The sequence below is a fragment of the Stomoxys calcitrans genome, chromosome 1 (genome assembly GCF_963082655.1).
Source record: "Stomoxys calcitrans chromosome 1, idStoCalc2.1, whole genome shotgun sequence".
Lineage (NCBI taxonomy): Eukaryota > Metazoa > Arthropoda > Insecta > Diptera > Muscidae > Stomoxys > Stomoxys calcitrans.
This window is the reverse complement of record NC_081552.1, coordinates 257,412,353-257,440,272: the sequence shown is the minus strand read 5'-3', so window position 1 is coordinate 257,440,272 and position 27,920 is coordinate 257,412,353. Positions and strand designations below refer to the sequence as shown.

Sequence of the window (27,920 nt, the reverse complement as noted above, 5' to 3'; positions counted from 1 at the left end):
AACCCAGGCTTTAAGTGCCATAGGCGGACATGCTAACCTCTGCATTAGGTTAGGTTGAAAAAAGGGTACAGATATTAATCCGCCCCATGCCACTATGGACATAAACCTAAGCCAGCAATCGGGTCCCCTTAGTTGGTTCATGTCTGATATTGGGCCGGTATCTGTTAGACGCAAAAGCCGGCAATGACAAAGGAAATGCTTCAACGTCCCATCATCTTCCCCACATGCTATCACTTGCCGCACCGAGTTTACTTAAGTGAGCTCGTGGTCCTATGTGTCCCGTTATGATACCAATATCTATACTGACCTCCTTCTTGCTTCCTTTCAGTAATAGTCGGGGTTAGGATTTTCGCCGTCCTACCGACCGCTTCGCTATTCCACTATGTTGCATGCGCATTCGTCGTCCACTCCCTCTTAACTCGGACCGCGTCGACCTGAACGGCTTCGGATTGCAAATTGCACATTTTGCCCATGAACATTCCACCTAGGAACAGGGGCAAACGTCTCACATATCAATGAGTGCAGTCCGATTTAAGTTTAAGCTCAAGGGGCCTCCTTTTTATAGCCGAGTCCGAATGGCGTGCCACAGTGCAACACCTCTTCGGAGAGAAGTTTTACATGGCATAGTACCTCACAAATGTTGCCAGCATTAGGAGGGGAAAACCACCGCAGAAATTTTTTTTCTGATGATCTCGCCAGGATTCGAACCCAGGCATTCAGCGTCATAGGTGGACATGCTAACCTCTGCGCTACAGTGGCCTCCGAAAGGCTTCGGGTTAACCAAGTTTATTGACGGCAGTCCTCTGGCCTTCACCGCCAAATCGTCCGCCCTTTCATTTCCCCTTACTTCGTTATGGCCCGGCACCCAAACGATGCGGATTTTGCCATCCTCAGAGAAGGCGTTAATCTGCTTCTTACACTGCAAGACTGTTCGTGACATTACCGTCCTGGTTGTTATTGCCATTACGGCAATTTTACTGTCAGCAAAGATGTTCACACTCCTTAATACAATATCCGATGTTCCAGGCGGTGTGGATTACACCCTACCTAAACCGTTTTTTTATAAAAAAAATACTGTACCACTATTCCTGAAAGAACCGATTGGATCTACGACATCCCTAAAAACAGAAATTATTGGGTTGCCCAAAAAGTAATTGCGGATTTTTTAAAAGAAAGTAAATGCATTTTTAATAAAACTTAGAATGAACTTTAATCAAATATACTTTTTTAAACTTTTTTTCTAAAGCAAGCTAAAAGTAACAGCTGATAACTGACAGAAGAAAGAATGCAATTACAAAGTCACAAGCTGTGAAAAAATTTGTCAACGCCGACTACATGAAAAATCCGCAATTACTTTTTGGCAACCCTATACATAGTTCTTTACGGATAGTTCTATACGGATGGTTCCAAACTTAACGACCCGGTGGGCTTTGGGGTGTTCTCTACAGTTCTAGAACTGGTCATATCGAAAAGGATACCCGACCACTGCAGTGTGTATCAATCGGAGATCCTTGCAATTAAGGAAGTGGTGGAATGGCTAAGATATAATGTTATTACGACGATTGGCATTAATATCTTCTCAGATAGCCAGGCAGCCATTAAATACCTGGAGATCGTATTTATAAACACAAAAACCGCCCTCGACTGTCGCAGATCTCTCAACGAGCTTGCGAGATTAAGAACTACCCTACACATTCCAGGGCTACTGGAATCTGTGGGCATGCCTCTAACGACATGCAAGTTAATTTTTCATCACCAGGCTCGTAGGACAACGAATGATAGATGGTCACAAGAAGGGGGCTGTGAGCATTCCAAAACTATGTGGCCTCACCTGGAGGTCTACTGCTTTGCTGTCATTGGCTAGAACAGAGGTCTCAGTCATTGTTTCCGTCATGAAAGGTCACCGGCTACTCGGAAAACATGCTGACAGACTGAAGGTTGCCAGCAACCACTTTTGCAGAAGCTATGAGGACATCGAAAAAGAAAAGACTATAGAACACCTTCCGTATGTGTGTCCCGCACTAGCAGTCAGAAGGAGTTCCACTTTAGGATCTCATTTCTTTGAGAACCTGTCTGATTTAGCGGATGTGAACATTCGCAAGTTATTGGGCTTCTGTTTCTGTGGTATCACAATGAACTAAGACGTCTAAATAAGTCTGATGGCAGACTGCCACTTAAACCTAATCTAAACTAACACAACTCACTGTCCTAAATTTCAGCGAAATCGGACAAAAAATTCGCCTTCTATGGGATCAGGACCTTAAAACGAGAGATTGAAAAATATGTCGAAGGGCCTAACACAACTGACTGTCCCAAATTTCGGCGAAATCGGACAAAAAGGCTCCTTTTGTGGGCCCAAGACTTTAAATCGAGAGATCGGTCTGTATGGAAGCTATATCCAAATCTCGACCGATCTGGGCCATCGGGAGATAGGTTTATATGGGAGCTGTATCAAGCTACAGATCGATTCAGATCATATTAAACACGTATGTTGGAGGTCATGAGAGAAGCCATTGTACAAAATTTCTGCCAAATCGGATGAGAATTGCGCCCTATAGAGGCTCAAGAAATCATAATCCCAGATCGGTTTATATGGCAGCTATATCAGGTTATGTACCGATTTGCACCATAATTAGCACAGTCGTTGGAAGTCATAACAAAACACCTTATGCAAAATTTCAACAAAATCGGATGAGAATTGCGCGTTCTATTGGCTCAAGAAGTCAAGAAGTCAAGATCCAAGATCGGTTTATATTGCAGCTATACCAGATTATGAACCGATTTGAATCATACTTAAGACAGTTGTTGGAATTGATACCAAAACACCACGAAAAAAATTTCAGTCAAATCGGATAAGAATTGCGACCTCTAGAAGTTCAAGATCCAATATCGGTTTACATGGCAGCTATATCAAAATATGTCCCGATTTGAACCATACTTGGCACAGTTGTTGGAAGTCATAACAAAACACGTCGTGCAAAATTTCAGTTAAATCGGATAAGAATTGCGCCCTCTAGAGGCTTAAGAAGTCAAGACCCAAGATCGGTTTATATGGCAGCTATATTAAAACATGGAGCGATTTGAACCATACTTGACGCAGTTGTTGAAAGTGATACCAAAACACCACGTGCAAAATTTCAGTCAAATCGGACGAGAATTGCGCCCTCTAGAGGCTCAAGAAGTCAAACCCAAGATCGGTTTATATGGCAGCTATATCGAAACATGGACCGGTTTGGCCCATTTACAATACCAACCCACCTACACTAATAAAAAGTATTTGTGCAAAATTTCAAGCGGCTAGCTTTACTCCTTCAAAAGTTAGCGTGCTTTCGACAGACAGACGGACGGACGGACAGACGGACGGACATGGCTAGATCGACTTAAAGTGACATGACGATCAAGAATATATATGCTTTATGGGGTCTCGAACGCATATTTCGAGGTGTCACAAACAGAATGACGAAATTGTTATACCCACATCCTTTGGTGGAGGTTATAAAAGTTTAATTTAAATCTAGTGTTTTAAGCTTTTCATTAAAGGGTTGTCGTACATTATTGCGTATACGCAATAATAATTCTCCTGACTGTACACAACTCATACTCTTCTGCTAAGAGAGTACATAGGTATTTTAAAATATACGGACATAAAAGCAAAGACCTCAAGGGAGCATCAAACCATCATGTTGTGACCCATATGTATTCAAACTACATGCAATAGACAATAAACAACAACAATACAAAATACAATACCATACCATCCCATCCAAACGCACAAACATTCAGAGACGCAACAAAAACCCCACAACACATTGGCGAGGACAATTCAAGCGAATGTTCATGCAAACTACACACAACGGCCTCCAGTGTCCACATAAAATTTAAGTGAACAAATGACCAAAAGGACAGACATTCGCATGGTTGGCCATTCGGATGACTATTATCTTTGCCCAAATAAAAACAGAAAAACAAAAACTATGCACATTTGTATTGCTGTTGTCATAGCTGTTTGTTGATATGTCTGTGTGTGTATTTGTTTATTGGTGTATGTTTTTGTTTTTGTTATTCATTTTGCCTTTTGTTTTTTCTTTTCTTCGTTTCGATTTGTTTACAGGCCTATGATAGCCGCCAATTGATGGTCACATTGTTTGTATGCCTTTGGGGCGCCCGTCTATCCGGTTACCTTCTGTATCGCATCGTTAAACTGGGACGAGATAAACAATTCGATGATACACGACGAAACATCATTAGATATGCCGTATTCTGGACATTTCAGGTAAGTATGCCAGCACATGGGTGACAATTTTTTTTATTTTTTAAAGCGGTAGGCGGTAGGGAGTAGTAGCTGGTAATAAAAATTAATTAAAACAATTATTACAGGCTGTCTGGGTGTATATTGTCTCGCTGCCGGTGATTATAATTAACTCACCACGTCATTCGCAACCCAATGCCCCCAAGACAATGACCACATTGGACTCTGCTGGTACGGGTATGTTCATTGTCGGCTTGTTGGCAGAAACCTATGCCGATCTGCAGAAATTCTCATTTCGCCAAGACCCGGCGAATCAGGGCAAGTTTTGCAATGATGGTGAGTTAAGTATATGACGCTCTTTTTTTTGCATATAATTTTGAATTTTTAAATCCGAATCTTAAGGCCTATGGCGTTTATCGCGGCATCCCAACTACTTTGGTGAAGTTGTCATATGGTGGGGTATATTTGCCATTTCCCTTAATGTTATATCCGGCCACGAGTGGGTGGCTATCGCCTCACCGATATTCACAACGTTCATTATACTCTTCCTGTCGGGCATACCACTGAGAGAACGATCAGCCGATGAGAAATATCGAGAGTAAGTCCAACATGATTATTATTTGAAAATTAAAATTAATAACATATTAGTTATATAAAAATATAAAAATAAATTATACTGTGGGAGTCCGACAAATGAGCTTGATATAACATAAAATGGTTTCATGATTCTGTAAGAATAAGACAATATGATAAGACAAAAACCTTTTTGCTGAATATCGTCCAGTTCGGACCGAATTTGGATATAGCTGCCATATAGACCGAAAAATATTTTTATACCCAAGATTTGTGCAAAATTATAAATACTTAGCTTTAAGGTATTAACGGGTAAATACCCGGGTATTTACCCAATTTACCGGGTACATACCTTTTGGGTATTTACCCATCGCCCATCTCTATACATTTTTGAATATTTCGCAAATTTCGTTAACATTTTGTCTTTAGAGAAAATTTCATCAAAATTATGTCTTTTGAGAAATTTTCTATTTTATTTTTTTAACTTTTTAGTTTTTACCCATTTTCTCTTTTACCCAATCAATAAAATAACAATAACTACTACTCTCACATTTCACCGAAATTTTGTTTTTAGAAAAAATTTATCGAAATTTTGTCTTAGAGAGGATTTCATATCAAATTTTTAGAAAAAATTTTATCGATTTTAAATTTAAATTTTATCGGTATTTTATCTTTGGAGGAAATTTTATCGAAAGATTATCTTTAGAGAAAATTTCATAGAAATTTGATTTAATATAAAATGTCATAAAATTTTGTTTGTAAAAAAAATTTCATAAATTTTGTTTGTGGAAAAATGTCATATAATTTAGTCATTAGAAAAATTTCATAAAACTTTGTCCTAAGGGAGAAATTTTATCGAGATTTTATCTAGAAATTTTCATTAAAACTTTCATTAAAACTGGACAAATTTTATTGAAAACTTGCCCTCAGAGAGAATTTCATCGAATTTTTTTCGGTATCGAAAATGTTATCGATATTTTGTGTTAGTGAAAAAAAATTTTTTTTTCTAAGAATTTCATCGAAATTTTTTGGTTCTAGAGAATATGTCATCGAATTTTGTTTTGTGAGAAAACTTCATTGAAATTTTGCCTTCAGTGTGAATTTCATCGACATTTTTTCTGTAACGAAAATGTTATAGACATTTTGTGTTAGTGAAAAAAAAAATTTCAAAGAAAATGTCATCGAAATTTTGGTCCTAGAGAATATGTCATCGAAATGTTGGCTTTACAGAGAAAGTCACTGAAATTTCACATTAAGTGAAAATTAAGTGAGTTTGAAGAAAATTTCATCGAAATTTTGTGTTTAGAGAATATTTCATAGAAATTGTATTTCGTAAAAATTTCATCGAAATTTTATCTTTAGAGAAAATTTCATCCAAATTTTGTCTTCAGAGAAAATTTCGATATTTTGTCTTTAGAGAAAATTTTATCGAAATTTTGTATTTATCGAAAATTTGTCTAGAGAAAATTTCATCGAGTTTTTGTTTTTAGAGAAAATTTTATCGAATTTTTGTATTTATCAAAAATTTATCTAGAGAAAATTTCATCAATATTTTGTTTTTCGAGAAAATTTTATCGAAATTTTTTATTTATCGAAAATTTGTCTCTAGAGAAAATTTCATCGAAATTTTGTTTAATAGAAAATTTCATAAAATTTTGTTTCTAGAAAAATTTCATAAAATTTTGTTTCTAGAAAAATTTCATTAAATTTTGTCTTTAGAAAAAATTTCATAAAACTTTGTCCTTGGGAAGAAATTTCATAGCGATTTTGTATAGAAATTTTGCCTTTAGAAATTTTTGTCCTTACAGAGAAATTTATAAAAATGTTGTCTTTAGTTCCCTAAAGACAAAATTTCTATAAATTTCATAAAATTTTGTCCTCAGGGAAAATTGAATTGAAATTTTGCCTTAAGGGAAAATGTCATTAAAACTTTGTGTTGATGGAAAATTTTATTGAAATTTTGTCTTTAAAGAAAATTTAATTGAAATTTTGCATTCAGAGAAGATTTTATCGACAATTTTTCTGTATTGAAAATGTTATCGACATTTTGTATTAGTGAAAATAAATTTGTTTCAAGAAAAATTTCCTCGAAAAAGTTTTATCGAAATTTTGTCTTTAGAGAAAAATTTATCGAAATTTTGTCTTCAAAGAAAAAGTCATCAACTTTTGTCGTTAGAGAAAATTCATCGAAATTTTCCCATTTTCATTGAAAGATTGCGGATCCGACACATGGTGGATAATGTGCTCTCTCTAGCCACACATAGAATACATCTTTAGTTCAGATTATTTTATCGACATGTTTTAAGTTAAAAGCCACAAACCTGTCAAAAATACAAATAAAATTTATATATACATAAGGGCGGGTCGAATTTTTCTTTTAAATCGTATAGCAAAAACATAAACTACATACAATTATAAGAAGTTTCTCCGAAGAAATCATGTATCTAAAATAAAATACAAATGCGCGCCTTTAAGTTAGGAATTCCGTCTACTTACAGAATCCGTAACTCTTTTCCATACCACTCCCCTAAGTTGGTTCATGTCTGGTATCGTGACCCCACCTAAGTACGCCATTTTCGGCTTACAGACACCGATTTTGTTCAAACCGAACCGATTTTGTTCAAAATCACCAGCATTCGTGACTTGTGCAAAATCTTACGATAATCGGACAACGAATGCGACCTGTTCCTTGATTAATCCGACCCATTGACATACAGATTAAGTGTGAGACAACCACTGCGGCTATGAGACTTAAGGCGATGGGAGAATGGACTAAGGATGGGAGCAGCTCATACCATCGCGGTATAATCAAGGCGACGATAGAAAACCTGGAAGGAAGGGAATAGGTTTCCGATCGGATAACTGAGATGAACCTTGAAGTCGAATGCGAGGCACTGCTGCCATCGGCACAGTCTTGGATTGATGGAACCCTAGTATTGCCATCTGGAAGATCATATTACATGGACGGATCAAAGCTAGAGAACAGAGTGGGCCTGGGGGTCTACATTGAGAATCGAGGGACTTTAATATGTTTTAGGCTGCCTGATCGTAATACAGTCCTGCAGGCGGAGATCCGGGGGATCACGGAATGCGTGAGGTGGTGTGGTACTAACGCGAGAACGTCGAGTGCGAACATCTTTACCGTTAGTAAAATTGCCATAAGGGCAATAACAACCAGGACATGAACAGTCTTGCAGTGTAAGAAGAAGATTAACGCCTTCTCTGAGGATGGCAAAATCCGCATCGTTTGGGTACCGGACCATAACGGGTAAGGGGAAATGAAAAGGCAGACGATTTGGCGGTAAAGTCCAGATGAATGCCGCCAATAAACTTGGTTAACCCAAAGCCTTTCGGAGGCCACCGTAGCGCAGAGGTTTGCATGTCCGCCTATGTCGCTGAACTCCTGGGTTCGAATCCTGGCGAGACCATCAGAACAAATTTTCAGCGGTGGTTTTCTCCTCCTAATGCTGGCAACATTTGTGAGGTACTATGCCATGTAAAACTTCTCTCCAAAGAGGTGTCGCACTGTGACACGCCGTTCGAACTCGGCTATAAAAAGGAGGCCCCTTATCATTGAGCTTAAACTTGAATCGAACTCCACTCATGGATATGTGAGAAGTTTGTCCCCGTTCCTTAGTGGAACATGGGCAAAATTTGCAATTTGCAACCCGAAGCCTCTCGGGTCGATGCAGTCCGAGTCAAGGAAGTGGACGACGAATGCGCCTGCAACATTGTGGAACAGTGAAACGCTCGCTAGGACGGCGAAAATCCTATGGGGGGATCCAGATCGTGAGAAGACGAGGCTATTACTGAAAGGAAGTAAGAAGGAGGTCAGTGTGGCTGTGGTCCGTGTGTCTGTCCGTCCGTCTGTTGTAATCACTCCAAAGCCTTTAAAAATTGAGATATTGGGCTGAAAGTTGACACAGAGACGTCTTTTTGATGCAGGCTGGATTAGTTCTTGAACGGGCTAAATCGGACCATATTTGGATATAGCTGCTATATAAACCGATTTTCCGATAAAGGGTCTAATGCCCATAAAACTTTATTTTTCATCCGATTTTGCCGAAATTTGAAACAGTGGGTAGTTTAAGGCTTCCCGACACCTAACCTAAATACAGCTACCATATAGACCGATCTCCCGATAAAGGGTCTGAAGCCCATAAAAGCTTTACTTACTACCCGATTTCGTTGAAATTTAAAACAGTGGGTTATCTTAAGCCACCCGACATCTGACGTAAATATTGTTCAGATCGGACTATATATAGATATAGCTGTCATATAGACCGATCTCCCGATAAAGGGTCTGAAGCCCATAAAAGCTTTACTTATTACCCAATTTCGCTGAACTTTAAAACGGTGGGTTATTTTAAGCCACCCGATATCTGACGTAAATATTGTTCAGATCGGACTATATATAGATATAGCTGCCATATAGGCCGATAAAGGGTCTGAAGGCTATAAAAGCTTTATTTTTTATCCGATTTCGCTGAAATTTGGAATAGTGCGCAGTTTTAAGCCTTAATTGGGTGGTGGGTATCCAAAGTTCGGACCGGCAGAACTTAATGCCTTATTACTTGTTGATATATGGTTTCTTCGGAGAAACTTCTTAGAATTTTATGTAGTTTACGTTTTTGCTATACGTTTTTGCTATACGATTTTTCATTTTTTTTTTCATCCATACAAATCATCCCGGCCTAATATACATAAATCCCCCATTTAAGGGAGGTTAAAATATCATCGTAGCTACCACTTATGTTATTGTTGGTTATTGGTGTTTGTGAAATTTCGCTCGTATTTTTAACATTTTTATTTGTTTATGTCTTGTTTTTTCCACAGTCAACTAGAGTATCGTAAATACAAAGCCTCCACCTCACCGCTGATACCTGTACCACCGGCCGTCTATGTTGAAGTACCAGCCGCATTGAAATTCATACTCTGCTGTGAGTTTCCCATCTACGATACCATGCAAATCCAAAAGGACATCAGCCCATATTCGCTGTCGATTGCGCGCTCGCACTCACACATATAGCAGTCAATAGCCCACTCTGGCAGTGGGCAGCAAATGCAAGGCACAGTGGGCCATAGTCTGCACAAGTATGGCGAATCCGGCTCAGTGCATAGGGGTCATTGTTATGGAGCTAATGGAGGTGATCCCGAAAATCATATGAATTGTGGCGGCAGCTGTCGCAATTCATATGTCAAATCAGCCAATCCGTATCAGAATGGCTCGGGATATGCCGCCAGCTATGCTTGTAATCCCAATGAAGTATCTCAGCATCTCCATCATCATCAGCATCAGCAAATGGTTGCCAACAATAATAACAGCAAATCGCTTGATGTCGATGATGACACGGATGATGGTATCATTTATATGCCTGGTCCATCGGCGTCCAACACCAAGAAACAGTCGCACTATTTTCCCGCACCCACAAAATCAATGGAGCGCTTCGAGGAGCCCTCGTCGATTATCGATGTGGAGGAGCAGGTCGAGGCCGAAATGGAGGAGGACTATGACGAGGATATACCGCCGATAGATCTGAGTAAACCGCCCAGTGTGCAGAGCTTTGGCACCAATGTGCGAACGGAAAAGGAAGTACAAATTAATGCCGATGGCAAACCGATAACGGTAACGACAATATTGTGATTCCATTTCCTGCCCCCATTGACAATTAGAACTACAGCGATAGCGACAGTGACAGCGATGGCGATGATGACGGCGACCAAGAGCTCAGTCGTCATTCCAACGTATGTTAATTTATTGACGACGAAATCAATGAGCCTGCTCCGCATATTGCACGTCATCATAATTGTTCACCATACGCCAGCAATTGATTTAGTGACGCTGGAACAGTCACACCACTTGCATGGATGGAGGGAGGCAACGCAGTGGCATGCATGCGTACGTATTTCAAGATTTTCGATAACATTTTTGGTTGGTATTTATAAACAATTTCCACCATTAGCATTTTTTTTTCATTTCGTTTTGTTTTGTTTATTTGTTAAAAAGACGTACGAGGCGAGATACGTACACAAAAAGCAAAAGAACTGGGGAGAGGTGAAGTTTTTACAAACAAATGCTCAGCGATTTTTATTTTTATATAGGCGAGAATATGTGTCAGCTTTAAAATAAATTACCTAAATAATTAAATGGCATACTTATGGTATGAACAAAATTGCATTATGTCACAAAAAGCTAAAATCATGTTGTGGAAGTTAGCTTAAGAATTTCAGCATAAAGTTCTGCCAAATTGCCCAAAACCTGCTGTGTTGTCAGAAAAACTGTTGAAATTTTTAAAAAAATTTTTAACTTCTTCAACTTTAGTTTTTTGTGGCAAAGTGTAATTTGGTCTTTAGTTTATAGTAATTGTTATTTATGCATATCAAGAAACCCAATCCAATAAATTTATAGGAAGAAAATTTATAAATTCTAAACTATTAATTACTATTAATTTTCGATAGATCTAATTGAAAGACAAAGCCTAAATAAGTTTTACTTCATACCCTATTGGCTACCTAGACTGTGTGTTCAGCAAAATGCATATACTCTTCAAACCAATAATTTCTCATATTTTTATACCAACCACCGTAGGATAGAGGGTATATTCCTCTAGTCATTCCATTTGCTACACATCGAAATATCAATGTTCGACCCTACGAAGTATATATATTTCGGATCGTCGCAAAATTCTAAGACGATTTAATGATATCCGGGTCTGTCCGACTGTCCGCCTGTCCATCCGTCTGTTGTAATCACTCTAGAGCCTTCAAAAATTGAGATATTGCGCTGAAATTTGGCACAGATACGTCTTCTTGATATACGTTGGTTAAGTTCTTCAACGGGTCAACTCGGACCATATTTGGATATAGCTGCTATATAGACCGATCTGCCGATAAAGGGTCTAATGCCCATAAAAACTTTATTTTTTCATCCGATTTTGCTGAAATTTGAAACAGTGAGTAGTTTAAGGCTTCCCGACAACTGATCCAAATATGGTTCAGATCGGTTTATATTAAGATATAGCTACCATATAGACCGATCTCCAGATAAAGGGTCTGAAGACCATGAAAACTTTATTTATTACCCGATTTCGCTGAAATTTGCAACAATAAGTTATTTTAAGCCTCGCGCCAACTGAGCTAAATATGGATTATATCGGTCCATATTTAGATGTAGCTGCCATATAGACCGATCTCCCGATAAGGAGTCTGAAGGCCATAAAAGCTTTATTATACCCTCTACTAAATTCGTCATTCTGTTTGTAATACCTCGAAATATGCGTCTGAGACACCATAAAGTATATATATGCTTGATCGTAGTGACATTTTATGTCGACCTAGCCATGTCTGTCCGTCTGTCTGTCGAAAGCACGCTAACTTTCGAAGGAGTAAAGTGAGCCGCTTTAAGTTTTGCACAAATACTTTTTATTAGTGTAGGTCGGTTGGGATTGTAAATGGGCCATATCGGTCCATGTCTTGATATAGCTGCCATATAAACCGTTCTTGGGTCTTGACTTCTTGAATCTCTAGAGGGCGCAATTCTGGTCCGATTTGACTGAAATTTTACACGTGGTGTTTTGGTATCACTTCCAACAAGTATGCGCTAAGTATGGTTTAAATCGGTCCATGTTTTGATATAGCTGCCATATAAACCGATCTTGGGTCTTGACTTCTAGAGCCTCTAGAGGGCGCTATTCTTATCCGATTTTATAGAAATTTTTTTCGTGGTGTTTTGGTATCACTTCCAACAACTGCAATAAGTATGGTTTAAATCGGTCCATGTTTTGATATAGCTGCCATATAAACCGATCTTGGGTCTTGACTTCTTGAGCTTCTAGAGGGCGCAATTCTGGTCCGATTTGACTGAAATTTTACACGTGGTGTTTTGGTATCACTTCCAACAAGTATGCGCTAAGTATGGTTTAAATAGGTCCATGTTTTTATATAGCTGCTATATAAACCGATCTTGGGTCTTGACTTCTTGAGCCTCTAGAGGGCGCTATTCTTATCCGATTTTATATAAATTTTGCACGTGGTGTTTTGGTGTCACTTCCAACAACTGTGCCAAGTATGGTTCAAATCGGTTCATAACCTGATATAACTGCCATATAAACCGATCTGGGATCTTGACTTCTTGTGTCTCTAGAGGTCGCAATTATTATCGGATTTGACTGAAATTTTGTACGACGGATCCTCTCATAAACATACGTGTTTATTATGGTCTGAATCGGTCTATAGCCTAAAACATCTCCCATATAAATCGATCTCTAAATTTTACTTCTTGAGCCCCCAAAGGGCTCAATTCTTATTCGAATTGGCTGACATTTTACACAGGTCTCTAACATACAATATAATTGTGGTCCCAACCGGACCATATCTTGATATCGCTCCAATAGTAGAGCAAATCTTTTCTTATATCCGGTTTTGCCTAAGAAGAGATGCCGAGAAAAGAACTCGACAAATGCGATCCATGGTGGAGGGTATATAAAATTCGGCCTGGCCGAATTTAGCGTGCTTTTACTTGTTTTTTATTCGAGTGCCCACAGTCGTTTGCCCAAAAAACGCACTTCAAGTTCATGTTCCAGGAGGTAAACATCTGTATATGGTTAAGTCACAGTTGCAGTCCTTTAAAGACTCACTTAGACAATTTTAGTCCATTGTAATACCACAGACTATCAACTCGGCTACCGAGGCACATCTGTGGAATTTTCAAAAAAATTCAATCATTTGTTAATTGGATCAATTAAAAAAATTAATTAAAATTTTCAAAAATTTCAATCATGCCATTTTTATACCCTACACCACCACTGTGGTACAGGCTATTAAAGACTTGTGCATTTGTTTGCAACGCTAAGAAGGATAAGAGCTAGACCCATTGATAAGTATACGGATCGGCTTAGAATCACTTGCCATTTTTATACCCTACACCACCACTGTGGTACAGGGTATTAAAGATTTGTACATTTGTTTGCAACGCTAAGAAGGAGAAGAGCTAGACCCATTGATAAGTATACGGATCGGCTTAGAATCACTTGCTGATTTAGCTATGTCCGTCTGTCTGTCGGTCCATGTATTTTTGTAATCAAGGTATAGGTCATATTTGTTGTCTGATTTTTTACAAATTGAATATACCCCCATCTTTCTGTGGTGGGTATAAAAAGTATTGCGAACACCAGGTGGTGTAGTCGGCCTCACACGACTTTTGCCTTTGCTTATTGGTTTTTCAATTAACTGTACACACAGATCTATCGTCCAAATTTTTGCTCTTATTAAGTTTACAGACTTACTAATACAAAGGAAACTCTATCAAATGAATGTGCTAAGGTTAACTACATAAAGAAGAATGCATGAATAGCAGCAGTATTCAAACTCTCTGTAGGGAAACGCTCACAAAATGAACTTTAAATTTTCACAAAGAAAATAAAGAAATATCTGTCCACCTCTGTTTTGTTAACTTTTATGAAATAAATAAGCTTTATACCTAGAAATAAAACTCATATTGTTAAAAAAAAATTAAAATTTTTTTTAAATTAAGATAAATTATCTTAACTCTCAAACTCAAACCCAATTCTTTAACAGTTAAGGGTTATATACAAAACACTCTCTGCTCTTGTCTTAATAAATTTTGTTCAACTTCTCTGAATATCCTCTAAAGGGGATTGGCATTATTAAAAAAATTAAAATGAAAAAAATGAAAAGAAAATGACAACAACTTAAAAAAATTTAATTACAAAAAAGTGCCAAAGTTTTTCTAAAAAAAAATTGTTAATGGTAGCAAAAAATTTCTTAATAATAACTTTAATTATTATGATTATTTATTGGGCTTGTTGGATCTTTACTCAATTGCTTCAAACAAAATAAATGAAACATAAACACCAATACACTCACACACACAAACACACATTCTTCTACAATCTATTACTACACATGCTATAACTATGAGAAAACAAAAATTACTTGTACTACTTGTGCCTCATCTAAGAAAACAAAAAAAAAAAAACAAGAAAAATGTAACAACACCTTTACGTTATCTACTATTGTTCAATTCAATTTCCTAGGACTTGTTATAAAAAAACGAAAACCTAAAGTAAAAATATTTAATTACTTATAAATATCGACTGTAGTCTCGTAACATACAATCTTTGATTTTTTCCTTGAGCCACAGAAATGCAAGTAACCAACCAACCACAATTCATATTCAAATTTAAACTTAACAGCTACAAAAGACAGATGAACATATTTATTGAAAACAACAACAACAACAACAACATATATATATAAAACATATTTTTTGTAATGAGAAACAATATTTTCGTATCAACTACCAAAAACTAAGGAAATAGTTTAAATATATTTAAATAAATAAACTGCACCCACCCACCCAATTAAAATGAAAACAAAAAAAGAAAAGCTAAAGCAAAGCACCACTACCACAATACAAATGTGAAATTATCAAAACCAGAAAAGGAAGTAAACCAAACTGTTGATTCAATTAAAATAATTTTAAATTTTACTTTAGCTATACCTTATGCTAAGTACATATGTAAGTACCTAATTAAAGTATACAAACACAATAATTAACTTAGAAAACCAAACCACAAAGTACACCACCAATCAAACAACGCGCCGATCTGCTTTACTTAGCTCGGTCGTCTCATTAATGTACAAAAACACAAATGCTTTATTTTGGGTAAAGCAGCAGGGAAAATGGCAGGGGAACTGAATATATATTCTTGCACACTATACACATTATGAGTTGATTGAAGATTCCCTATACAAAATACTCCTGGAATGACTCGACGAGGAAAATCAAGTAAGAACGTGCTAAGTTCAGCCGGACCGAATCTTATATACCCTCCACCATGGATCCCATTTCTCGAGTTCTTTTCGCGGTATCTCTTTTTAGACAAACAAAGAATAATGAATATGAATTGTTATGTTATTGGGGCTGTATCAAGTTATAGTCCGATTCGAACCATAAATGAATTGAATGCTGAACATTGTAGAAGCCATTGTGAAATATTTCATCAAAATCGAATAAGAATTTTGCCTTTTAAGGGCTCAAGAAGTAAAATAGGGATATTGGTTTATATAGGAGCTGTATATGGCTAAAGACCGATTCAGACCGTATTTGAGGCGTATGTTGCAGGCCATGGAAGAAGCCGTTGTACAAAATTTCAACCAAATCGGATGAGAATTGTGCCCTCTAGAGGCTCAAGAAGTCAAGATCCTAGATCGGCTTATATGACAGCTATATCAGGTAATGGACTGATTTCAACCATACTCAACACAGTTGTTGGAAGTCATAATAAAACACCTCGTGCAAAATTTCAGCCAAATCGGACGAAAATTGTGCCCTCTAGTGGCTCAAGAAGTCAAGACCCGAGATCGGTTTATATGGCAGCTATATCAGGTTATGGACTGATTTGAACCATACTCAACACAGTTGTTGGAAATCATAACAAGACACATCATGCACAGTTTCAGCCAAATCGGATAAAAAGTGCGCCCTGTAGTGGCTCAAGAAGTCAAGACCCCAGATCGGTTTATATGGCAGCTATATACGGTTATGCACCGATTTTACCCATACTTGATGCAGTTGTTGGAAATCATAACGATACACGTCATGCAAAATTTCAGCGAAATCGGATAGGAGTTAAGACCCCAGATCGGTTTATATGACAGCTATACCGGGTTATGAACCGATTTGAACCATACTTGGCACAGCTGTTGGAAATCATAACAAGACACTTCATGCAAAATTGCAGCCAATCGGATAGGAATAACGCCCTCTAGACGCTCAAGAAGTCAAGATTTATATGGCAGCTATATCAAAACATGGACCGATATTGCCCATTTACAATCCCAAGCGACCTACACAAATAAGAAGTATTTGTGCAAAATTTCAAGTGGATATAGCTGTCATATATAACAATCCGCCGATTTAGGGTCTTAGGCCTATAAAAGCCACATTTATTATCCGATTTTGCTGAAATTTGGGACAGTGAGTTGCGTTGGACCACTCGACATCTTTCTTCATGTTGGCCTAGATCAGTCCAGATTTAAATATAGCTGTCATATAGACCGATCTCTCGATTTAAGGTCTTGCGTCCATAAAAGGCGCATTTATTGTCCGATATCGCCGAAATTTAGAACAGTGAGTTGTGTTAGGACCTTCGACATTTTTCTTCATTTTGGCCCAGATCGGTTCAGATTTGGATATAGCCGCCATATAGACCGATCTCTTGATTAAAGGCTTTGGGCCCATAAAAAGCACATTTATTGTCCGATATCGCCGAAATTTGGGACAGTGAGTTTTATTAAGCCCTTCGACATTCTTCTTCAATTTGGCTCAGATCGGTTCAGATTTGAATGTAGTTGCCATATAGACCGATCTCTCGATTAAAGGTCTTGCGTCCATGCAAATATAAATTTTGCCCATAAACATTTCACTGAGGAACAGGGCAAACTTCTCACATATCAATGAGTACAGTCCAATTCAAGTTTAAGCTCAATGATAAGGGGTCTCCTATTTATAGCCGAATCCGAACGACGTGCCGTAGAGCGACACCTCTTTGGAGAGAAGTTTTGCATGGCATAGTACCTCACAAATGTTGCCAGCATTAGGTAACCTAACCTCTGCGCTACGGTGGGCTCCACTCGACATCTTTCTTTAATTTGGCCCAGATCGGTTTAGATTTGAATATAGCTGCCATATGACCGATTTCTCGATTTAAGGTCTTGCGTCCATAAAAGGTGCATGTATTGTCCGATTTTGCGAAAATTTATAACAGTGAGTTGTGTTAGGCCTTTCGACATCCTTCTTCAATTTGGCCTAGATCGGTTCAAATTTGAATAAAGCTGCCATATAGACCGATCTCTCGATTTAAGCTTTTGGGCCCATAAAAGTCGCATTTGTTGTCCGATTTCGCCGAAATTGAGGACAGTGAAGTGTGTTGGGCCCTTCGACATTTTCCTGCAACTTGGCCCAAATTGGTCCAGATTTGGATGTAGCTGCCATATAGACCGATATCTGGATTTAAAGTCTTGGCCCCATAAAAGGCGCATTTATAATACGAATTTGAAAAAATTTGACACCATGACTTATATTATGCTTTTCGACATCCATGTCGTATATGGTTCAGATCGGTTTATTTTTAGATATGGCTACTAAAATGACCAATATTTTATTATACACCATTGAAGAATGACTTGTACTTATTAGTATTTGGTCCAAATCGGAACATATTTCAATATAGCTGCTATGGGGTATGCATTTTTCACCGGATTTTGACGAAAGATGTTTTACATACATGCCCGATGTGGTGGGTATACAAAATTCGGCCCGGTCCAACTTAACGCCTTTTTGCATGTTTTTATATAACTGATGTTACGATTATAATACATTGCTCTAAAAAAAGGGTGAAAATACGATTTCTATCAGACATTTGCTCTAAGATTTTTTGTTTCAGAAACCCTGTCTTAAGGGCTCCTATCAAAAGTCTACCCAAATACAGTATATCATGCATACATAAATACACCAACACAAATACAATAATGCATCTTGTACCTTTTATTCTATAATAATATCTAATAAAGTTAATATCTAATAAAGTTATTTATAATAAATACCTATTAAAAACAAAGCCAACAGAAAAAAAAAACAAATTAATTAAACAAACAAAAACCCAATTTAAACTATTTTAACCGAAACTAAACACAAAAACCTTAAACCTTAAAAGCATTATAAAGAAACAAGAACAAATAACTAAAAAAAACTGTAACGAAGCATATTCAAATTTAAAAAATAAAAAAAAAAACATTAAAAACTAGTATCCAAGAAAAAATGTTTATAAAAAACCAAATATTTTAAAATAAACTGCATTTCTATAAACCACAAGAGAAAAAGAACAAAAAATATATATACATACCTATAAAGAAATACCAAAACAAGAGATTATATAACATACAAATGTATATAGCCTATTATTATTATTATGAGAAGAAAAAAAAATATATATGAATATATTTTTTAAAAATGAATTAACAATAGTAAAAAAGAAGAGAAATAATATTTAGACAAACTTTCTTATATATTTGGTACATACATACATACATACAAACGCATATGTATTAGAAATTAATTATTAATCTAACCGCATATGATTGTGTATGTACATAACTTAAGTATGTATATGAGAAAACAAACCCAAACATAAGACAAAATATATGAAATAAAAATAAATTAAACCATTTTAATATTTTAGACATCATATAACAATTGTTTTTATAACTGGGCAAGTAGTTCATGTAAGTATTTACTTATGTACTTTTTAAAAAAATTCTATAACTGATTTGTAGGGAAACTAGCATACCCCCGGTCCGCCTCGCTACCCATTTGGTTGGTATTCGAGATGACATTACAATGGACTGCAAATTGTCAAAGTCTACAAATTTCAAATGCAGGCCACAGTAGCGCAGAGGTTAGCATGTCCGCCTATGACGCTGAACGCCTGGGTTCGAATCCTGACGAGACCATCAGAAAAAAAATTTCAGCGGTGGTTTTCCCCTCCTAATGCTGGCAACATTTGTGAGGTACTATGCCATGTAAAACTTCTCACCAAAGAGGTGTCGCACTGCGGACTCGTTCGGACTCGGCTATAAAAAGGAGGCCCCTTATCATTGAGCTTAAACTAGAATCGGACTGCACTCATTGATATGTGAGAAGTTTTCCCTTGTTCCTTGGTGGAATGTTCATGGGCAAAAAATGCAAATTGCATTTCAAATGCCATATTAGGAAAAGTACATAGTTGCACTACATACATACATTTTCCGTACCTAAATCCACGAATATTAACAAATTCTTGTAGTCGACTTATGTATTGTAGGTTGCCCAAAAAGTAATTGCGGATTTTTTAAAAGAATGTAAATGCAATTTTTATAAAACTTAGAATGAACTTTTATCAAATATACTTTTTTTACACTTTTTTTCCAAAGCAAGCTAAAAGTAACAGCTGATAACTGACAGAAGAAAGAATGCAATTACAGAGTCACAAGCTGTGAAAAAATTTGTCAACGCCGACTATAGGAAAAATCCGCAATTACTTTTTGGGCAACCAACATATAGTCAAGGTATAGGTTTGGTTAGGTAAGAGTGGCAGTCCTTTAGAGACTCACTTAGACAATTTTGAAGTCAATTGCCAATCTGTATATAAAGTACTAATTTGAACGTTTTAGAACCTAAATCTACGAAATTAAAAAAAAAATCAAGTAAGAGCATGCCAAGTTCGACCGCGCCGAATCTTATATACCCTTTGTCGAGTTCTATGCGCGGCATCTCTTTTTAGGCAAACAAAGAATAATGAATAAGAACTGTTATGCTATTGGAGCTATATCAAGTTATAGTCTGATTCCGACCATAAATGATTGCTGAACATTGTAGAAGTCATTGTGTAATATTTCAGTTCATTCGGATAAGAATTGCGCCTTGTATGGGCTTAAGAAGTAAAATCGGGAGATCGGTTTATATGGGAGCTGTATCAAGCTATAGATCGATTTAGACCATATTATACACGTATGTTGAAGTTCATGAGAGAAGCCGTTGTACAAAATTTCTGCCAAATCGGATGAGAATTGCGCTTTATAGAGGCTCAAGAAGTCGAAATCCCAGATCGGTTTATATGGCAGCTATATTAGGTTATGTTCCGATTTGGGCCATACTTAGCACGGTTATTGGAAGTTGTAATAAAACACATCATACAAAGTTTCAGCCAAATCGAATGAGAATTGCGCCCTCTATTGGCTCAAGAAGTCAAAATCCAAGATCGGTTTATATGACAGCTATACCAGATTATGAACCGATTTGAATCATGCTTAGCACAGTTGTTGGAAGTGATACCAAAACACCACGTGCAAAATTTCAAGCAAATCGGATGAGAATTGCGCCCTCTAGAGGCTCAAGAAGTCAAGACCCAAGATCGGTTTATATGGCAGCTATATCAAAACATGGACCGATTTGCGCCATACTCAGAACAGTTATTGTAAGTCATAACAAAACACCGCATGCAATATTTCAGTCAAATCGGATAAGAAATGCGCCCTCTAGAGGCTCAAGAAGTCAAGACCCAAGATCGGTTTATATGGCAGCTATATCGCAAAAGAGTGGCATGGGTGAGCGAATCGAATGCCATTGAAATATCTAGCGTCTAGGCATGATTTTAACTCAAATTTGGATATAGAAGGTATTGTGCTGAATTTCAAGCGGCGGTTTCAAATGTTACAATGATATTGTTGTTGTTGTTTTAGCCACATTTGCATATGGAGGTGGCGATCCTCATCAAGCTTCCATTGGCGAGAAAGCTTGTTCCGGTCCATAGGACTGATCGCCACAGGAACTTTATAGCCATTAGTTATTTAAAAGCGCCAATAACTCGCCCTATCATATGGAGCATCATAGGCACTCAGTATTTAAGCAAGAGCCGGTGCCGCCCTGCCTCTCACTGCGACTCTCTGCTCGATATCACTGTTATCGAGCAGAGTTGCAGTGAGAGACCGAGTCGCGGTGAGAGCTATTGCAGCTACCCTGCATGGACCCTTCCGCAACTTGTGGACGGGCCCGGTTGTTCCCAGCTAAGCTTTTCGTGATAATGATGCTTAAACTTTTTAGTGTTAAAAACCTCGGAATAATATTAAAATCTTAATTTTGTAGATATACATGTATTCTATATTCTATACAATATTTATACACAACTTGCTTATTTTCCATTTTTTTTATTAAAAAATATATATAATTTTAACTTTTTCATAAGTAAAACATTTTACATATTTTTGTTGGTTAGTTAACTTAATTTTTTATACATCAAAGTATTTATGTAAAAAAATTGTAGAGAAAAAATATACTTGAAATTTACAACAACAAGCTACTTGTAAAAAAAATTGTGTTTCTTGGCATTATTTAATGATTGCTTCTAAATCCGATTCGAGTTTTGTGTGTGTCTCAAAAATGTTAAACATTTCATTTACTGGCTGTTATCGCAATGTTGCAGCTTTGGTAAGCACTATGTTTATATCGAGTGGAGGATAGTTTTGCAGCAGCTTGACATTTGAAGCGAAGTCATTTTGTAATATTTGTTCACGTTGAATTCTAGAATAAAGGAAGGCATAACAATATTAGGTTTTTAACTTTGTAACTTTTTAATTGGAAAACAATTTAGGATTTTAAAAGTAGCACGGAATTCCTAACATAGATTTTCTTTTACGAGGTTACTTTTTTTTAAGTATTTAGAGCGCAAAACAAGCCGATTACTGGCTTAGCTGAATGTCCATAGTGGCATGTGGCGGATTAATATCCGCACGCTCTTTTCAACCTAACCTAACCTAACTTTGTATGCATATACTCACAATATCATAGCACAACAAATGTACAATAGGAAATCAAAACGTTTTTCATCAGCTAACACAGAGTCCCAAATACGTACAACATCGGGCAAAGGGAATTCCTGGGAGAGTATTAATGATATCCATCTAAAAACGAAGAAAGAGAAAGGAATTGTTATTGGTGATATTAGTTATAGATTTTTATACCCTCCACCATAGGATGGGGGTGTACTAATTTCGTCATTCTGTTTGTAACACCTCGAAATATGCGTCTAGGATCCCATAAAGTATATATATTATTGATCGTCATGTCATTTTAAGTCGATATAGCCATGTCCGTCCGTCCGTCTGTCTGTCAAAAGCACGCTAACTTTCGAAAGAGTAAAGCTAGGCGCTTGAAATTTTGCACAAATGCTTTTTATTAGTGTAGGTCGGTTGGAACTGTAAATGGGCCAAATCGGTCCATGTTTTGATATAGCTGCCATATAAATCGATCTTGGGTCTTGACTTCTTGAGCATCTAGAGGCCGCAATTCTTGTCCGATTTGACTGCAATTTTGCACGTGATGTTTTGATATCATTTCCAACAACTGTGGAAAATATGGTTCAAATCGGCCCATATTTTGATAGAGCAGCCATATAAACCGATCTTGGATTTTGACTTCTTGAGCCTCTAGAGGGCGCAATTCTCATCCGATTTGACTGAAATTTTGCACCTGGTGGTTTGGTATCACTTTCAACAAATGTGCTGAGTATGGCACAAATCGGTACATAACCTGATATAGCTGCCATATAAACCCATCTGGGATCTTGACTTCTTGAGCCTCAAGGGGGCGCAATTTTCAACCGATTTGATTGAAATTTTGCTTGAGGTGTTTTGTTATGACTTCCAATAACTGTGCCAAATATGGTGAAAATCGGTACACAACCTGATATAGCTGCCATATAAACCGATCTGGGATCTTGACTTCTTGAGCCTCTAGAGGGCGCAATTCTCATCCGATTTGGCTTCTCAACGGCTTCTCTCATGACCTTCAACATTCGTGTCTAATATGGTCTGAATCGATCTATAGCTTGATACAGCTCCCCTATAAACCGATATCCCGATTTTGCGTTTTGAGCCCCAACAAGGCGTAATTCTTATCCGAAATATTGAAATATTATACAATGACTTCTACAATGTTCAGCAGTCAATTCATTTATGGTCCGAATCGGACTATAACCTGATATGGCTCCAATAGCATAAAAGTTCATATTCAATATTCTTTGTTTGCCTAAAAAGAGGTACCGCGCAAAAAGCGCGACAAATACGATCCATGGGGGAGGGTATATAAGATTCGGCCCGGCCGAACTTAGCACGCTCTTTCTTGTTTTTTATTTGTTGGGATAGCGAAAATTTGACTTCTCAAATCACTTTATCAATATTTAAGTGTAAAAATTTCCAATTTCTAGAAATTTGAATAAAGATAAAACTTATTTACCTAGCCTGCTCGGTCCTAATATAGCTTTATCTACATTCAAGGATTACCTATTTTCTTCCCCGGCAAGGGATAGCTGTGTTGTTGTTGTTGCTGTAGTAGTGTGTTGTACACTGAGGCCGCAGCCCTTGCCGATGACGGACTTCATCGGGTCAATCCGGTATGTACAACCGGCTGCCTTGGGATTGGATAGCTGTGAGCACCACACATGCTGGAACATTGAGGTCCGTTATGTGTGGTGTCCATTGCTGCCACGAGAAAGTTTGTTGCGAGCAACCGAGCGCGTCCTTAGGTTGCAGATAGTGGAATGCTCCATACGGAGAAGCTGCAACGGAAGTCGCGGACAATCAGCGGTATCTCAGTGAGAGGACGGGCGGCTCCGGATCTTACACAAACACTTAGTGCCTATAATGCTCTATATGACAAGGCAGATTATTGGCGTCTTTAAATAACCAAAGACCACCCTGTTTCCGCGTCGATCGGTCCTTTGAACCAGAAAAAATTTACTCACTTAAAGGGGCTTGACGAGGACCGCCATCTCCACATGAAAATGTGGCTACAACAACACAAACAACCTATTTTTTATACCCACCACCGAAGGATAAGGGTATATTCATTTTGTCATTCCATTTGCAATACAGCGAACTATCCATTTCCGACCCTATAAAGTATATATATTCTTGATCAGCGTAAAAATATAAGACGATCTAGCCATGTCCGTCCGTCTGTCTGTTGAAATCACGCTACAGTCTTTAAAAATGGAAATATTGAGATGAAACTTTGCGCAGATTCTTTTTTTGTCCCTAAGCAGGTTAAGTTCGAAGATGGGCTATATCGAACTATATCTTGATATTTCTTCTTCAATTCAGCCCAGATCGGTCAAGATTTCGATACAGCTGAAAAATAGACCGATATCTCGATTCAAGGTTTTGGACCCATAAAAGGTGCATTTATTGTCCGATGTCGCCGAAATTTAGGACAGTGAGATGTGTTAGGCCAGTCGACATCGTTCTTCAATTTGGCCCAGATCGGTCCAGATTTGGATATAGCTGCCATATACACCGATCTCTCGACTTAAGGCTTTGGGCACATAAAAGGCGCATTTATTATACGATTTTGCTGAAATTTGGGACAGTGTGTTGTGTTAGGACCTTTGACATTCTTCGTCAATTTGGCCCGAAATTTGTGATAGTGAGTTGATTGGGCCCTTTGACATTCTCCTTCAATTTGGCTCAGATCGGTCCAGATTTGAATATAGGTGCCATATAGAGCGATCACTCGATTAAAGGTTTTCGGCCCATAAAAGGCGAATTAATTGTCCGATGTCGACGAAATTTGGGACAGCAAGTTGATGGGGCCTTTCGACATTCTTTTTTGATTTGGCTTAGACCGGTCCAGATTTGAATATAGCTGACATATAGACCGATCTATCGATTTAAGGTTTTGGGTCCATAAAAAGCGCATTTATTGTCCGATGTCGCCCAAATTTGGGACAGCGAGTTGTTTTAGGCACTTCTATATTTTTCTGCAACTTGGCCCAAATCAAACCAGATTTGGATATAGCTGTAATATAGACCGATCTCTCGATTTAAAGTCTTGGCCCCGTAAAAGGCGTATTTATAATCCGATTTCACTGACATTTGACACAGTGGTTAGGTTTTTCGAGATCCGTGTCATATAAGATTCAAATCGGTTTATTTTGAGATATAGCTACTAAAAAGATCAATATTTTATTATACACAATTGAACAGTGACTTGTACTTATTAGTATTTGGTCCAAATCGGAACATAGTTTAATATAGCTGCACTGGGGCATAAGGTATGCATTTTTCACCGGATTGTGACAAAAGGTGATTTACATATATACCCGAGGTGGTGGGTATCCAAAGTTCGGCCCGGCCGAACTTAACGCTTTTTTACTTGTTTTAATATACTTACCGAAAACTATAGTACTGAGGATATAATTCTTGTGCTTTGAGCTGCTCATAAACTTCCAAATCTCTTTCTCTCACCATTTCTGATAAACGTTTCATCATATTTTTGATGCCACCCTCTGAGTCATCCAAGGTTTTTATAAAGAAATCTCGAATTTCTGCCATTAGTGCTGTAAAGCAATAGAAGCAATCTGCCTCAGCGTGTTCTTCAATACAAAAAAAAAAAGAAAGATAAGAACAATATGTTAGATATGGTGCTTTATTGTGTTGAACGGAAAAATTAGTTTTTGTTCAAATAGGAAACAATTCCTACGACTACATCGGACGGATTGAAGTTGAGCCAAAAATACTTTGGTTTTTCGTTGGGGTTATACTTCTTCATATACTGTGGGCAGCGCATCGTCTCTGAGAACGTTACCTGTATACGTCTTCTGCTATCAAATCCTCGTTATAACTGTTTATATCTGCCTTATATGGAGTTTGGTCTCTCTCTCTATCTCTCTCTCTCTTTTTAGAAAGGTCAAACATATCAACTAGATCATAGAGATTCATCCTGTCTTAGTTTGTAGAGCTGCAAGCTGGGATCGCTGAATCCTACTACTACTACTTTCCCATAGGCCGGCCAATGCTTTTATATGTCATACCCCAACTGCAACTGACAAACGGCTTTAGAGTCTTGTTCTTATAAAGTTGTGACACCAATTTTTTTAGGATATTTGTTATTCAGAACGATTGACTCACACATCCGTTATCTTGTAGTGAACAATGTCCCTGAGATTTTGTAGCGCATATCTTCAGATTCTTTGCAACTTATGTTTGTAATATTTAATAATGGGCCTTGCTGGCTTTTTTTATTGCAAATGCAAATTTTGCCCATGAACATTCATAAAATGAAATGAATAATGAAGTAACTGGAAACATCATAAAAGTATTGGGGTTTTAGACGGAATACGTTAGGAGAGGTTAAAAACAGCTAGTTAGAAGTTAAACAGTATTGGAGATATCACCCCACATGCGGTTACTCCGTTTCATTTAGAGTGCTTTGAATTCTAATCTCTAAAGTTCACTCCTTAAAGTCCCCTAGAAACCTGTCATGGCTAGTGCATACATTGGTGATTGCAAAACATACTTACTTCTATACTCGATATCCGGATCGGATGCCATAATGTAATATATTGGTCCCACAATCTCATTCATGCCCTGTACATAACCCTGGCCTGGGTTAAGTTTGGCATATAAAAATAAAATACGTTGTACCACCTCCCAGTGAGCTTCTTGACCCTCATCCATTGCTTTGTACGTTTCCTCTGAACGCTTGCTTATAAGATTAATCTATCATTTTAAGAAATACAATATAAATCACAAATGGAAACAATATGATTTGAAAAACAAAATACCTCTTGCTACAGTTTTTAAAAGGCGGCATGAAAGTTAATTTTATTTTTAGTTTTAGTTCAAAAAGTAAGTTTCACCAAAATGATTCATTTGCAATTGTCAAATAATAAGATTTGACCTTTAAAAGGTCATCTTGTGTAACAAAAATAGTTTGGAATCCTAAACTATGACCACAAATTGACTTACCTTTGTCACTCCCAAGCCTTTACGTTCAACATTGGCCGATTTCAATACTGATGGTACAACCCGTTGATGTAGTCTTCTTTCCCCTTTGCTATTGACCACAATATCGCATGGAAATTCAGTGGGTTGCTGAAAAAACGAAATGTCCGGACAAAGTCGACGCACATCTTTATCAATTTGCAAGAGAAATTCATTGTCATTGAAAAATGTGTTCCAAGCACTGTCGGGTCCTTCACTGAGCGGATGATCACATAGAATATCTTGCTCTCCATTCTCCTTAAGACCGGGGGGTAATACTAAATCCTCAATGAATTGCCGATATAATGACCTCTTCATGGCCAAGGTGCTGGACCAGGACTCACGTTTTGTGCCCAAATAGCCCAAAAGTATTTTCCAGCACAATGAACGCAGACTGTTTACATCGGGAATGCCTAAAGAGAAATTTTCAACAAACAGGGCATAACGAGAAAGTTAAATTGTATTTAATTTGTGGGCGACACTTGAACAGCATAAATTTCCTTCACTTACCATTGCTGCAAATGTGTCTTAAATGATGCAGGTCAATTTCATCTTTTGCTAGAGCCTCTTCAAATTCTTTGACCCTTTAGTTGTAAACATTTTTATTGTTTAAGCTGGGTTATTTAATTCAAATAAGATATATTTACCTTGCTTTAAAAATTGACATGTTTCAATTTTAGTTATATTTTGTGTTTTGTTTTACTTGGGCAGAGTTGCC

General features: G+C 37.4%; 2 protein-coding genes across 2 annotated transcripts in view; one reads left to right on the top strand and one right to left on the bottom strand.

Annotated features, from left to right (window-relative positions):
- Positions 1–10,977, top strand: part of LOC106087174 (uncharacterized) — a 97,166-nt gene extending 86,189 nt beyond the window's left edge. Inside the window, 4 exon segments of the mRNA XM_013252135.2 lie at positions 4,112–4,273; positions 4,378–4,585; positions 4,652–4,847; positions 9,659–10,977. Coding sequence (XP_013107589.1) covers positions 4,112–4,273; positions 4,378–4,585; positions 4,652–4,847; positions 9,659–10,466 — 1,374 coding nt within the window. The 3' untranslated portion in view covers positions 10,467–10,977.
- Positions 10,978–21,657: 10,680 nt separating this feature from the next.
- Positions 21,658–27,920, bottom strand: LOC106087164 (TBC1 domain family member 13). The gene is made up of 7 exons (XM_059360911.1): positions 27,850–27,920; positions 27,713–27,786; positions 27,188–27,615; positions 26,740–26,938; positions 25,611–25,812; positions 22,220–22,342; positions 21,658–21,962 (listed from the first exon to the last, which is right to left on the bottom strand). The coding sequence occupies exons 1-7, from the start codon at positions 27,867–27,869 to the stop codon at positions 21,848–21,850; spliced, it is 1,161 nt and encodes a 386-aa protein (XP_059216894.1). The 5' UTR covers positions 27,870–27,920; the 3' UTR covers positions 21,658–21,847.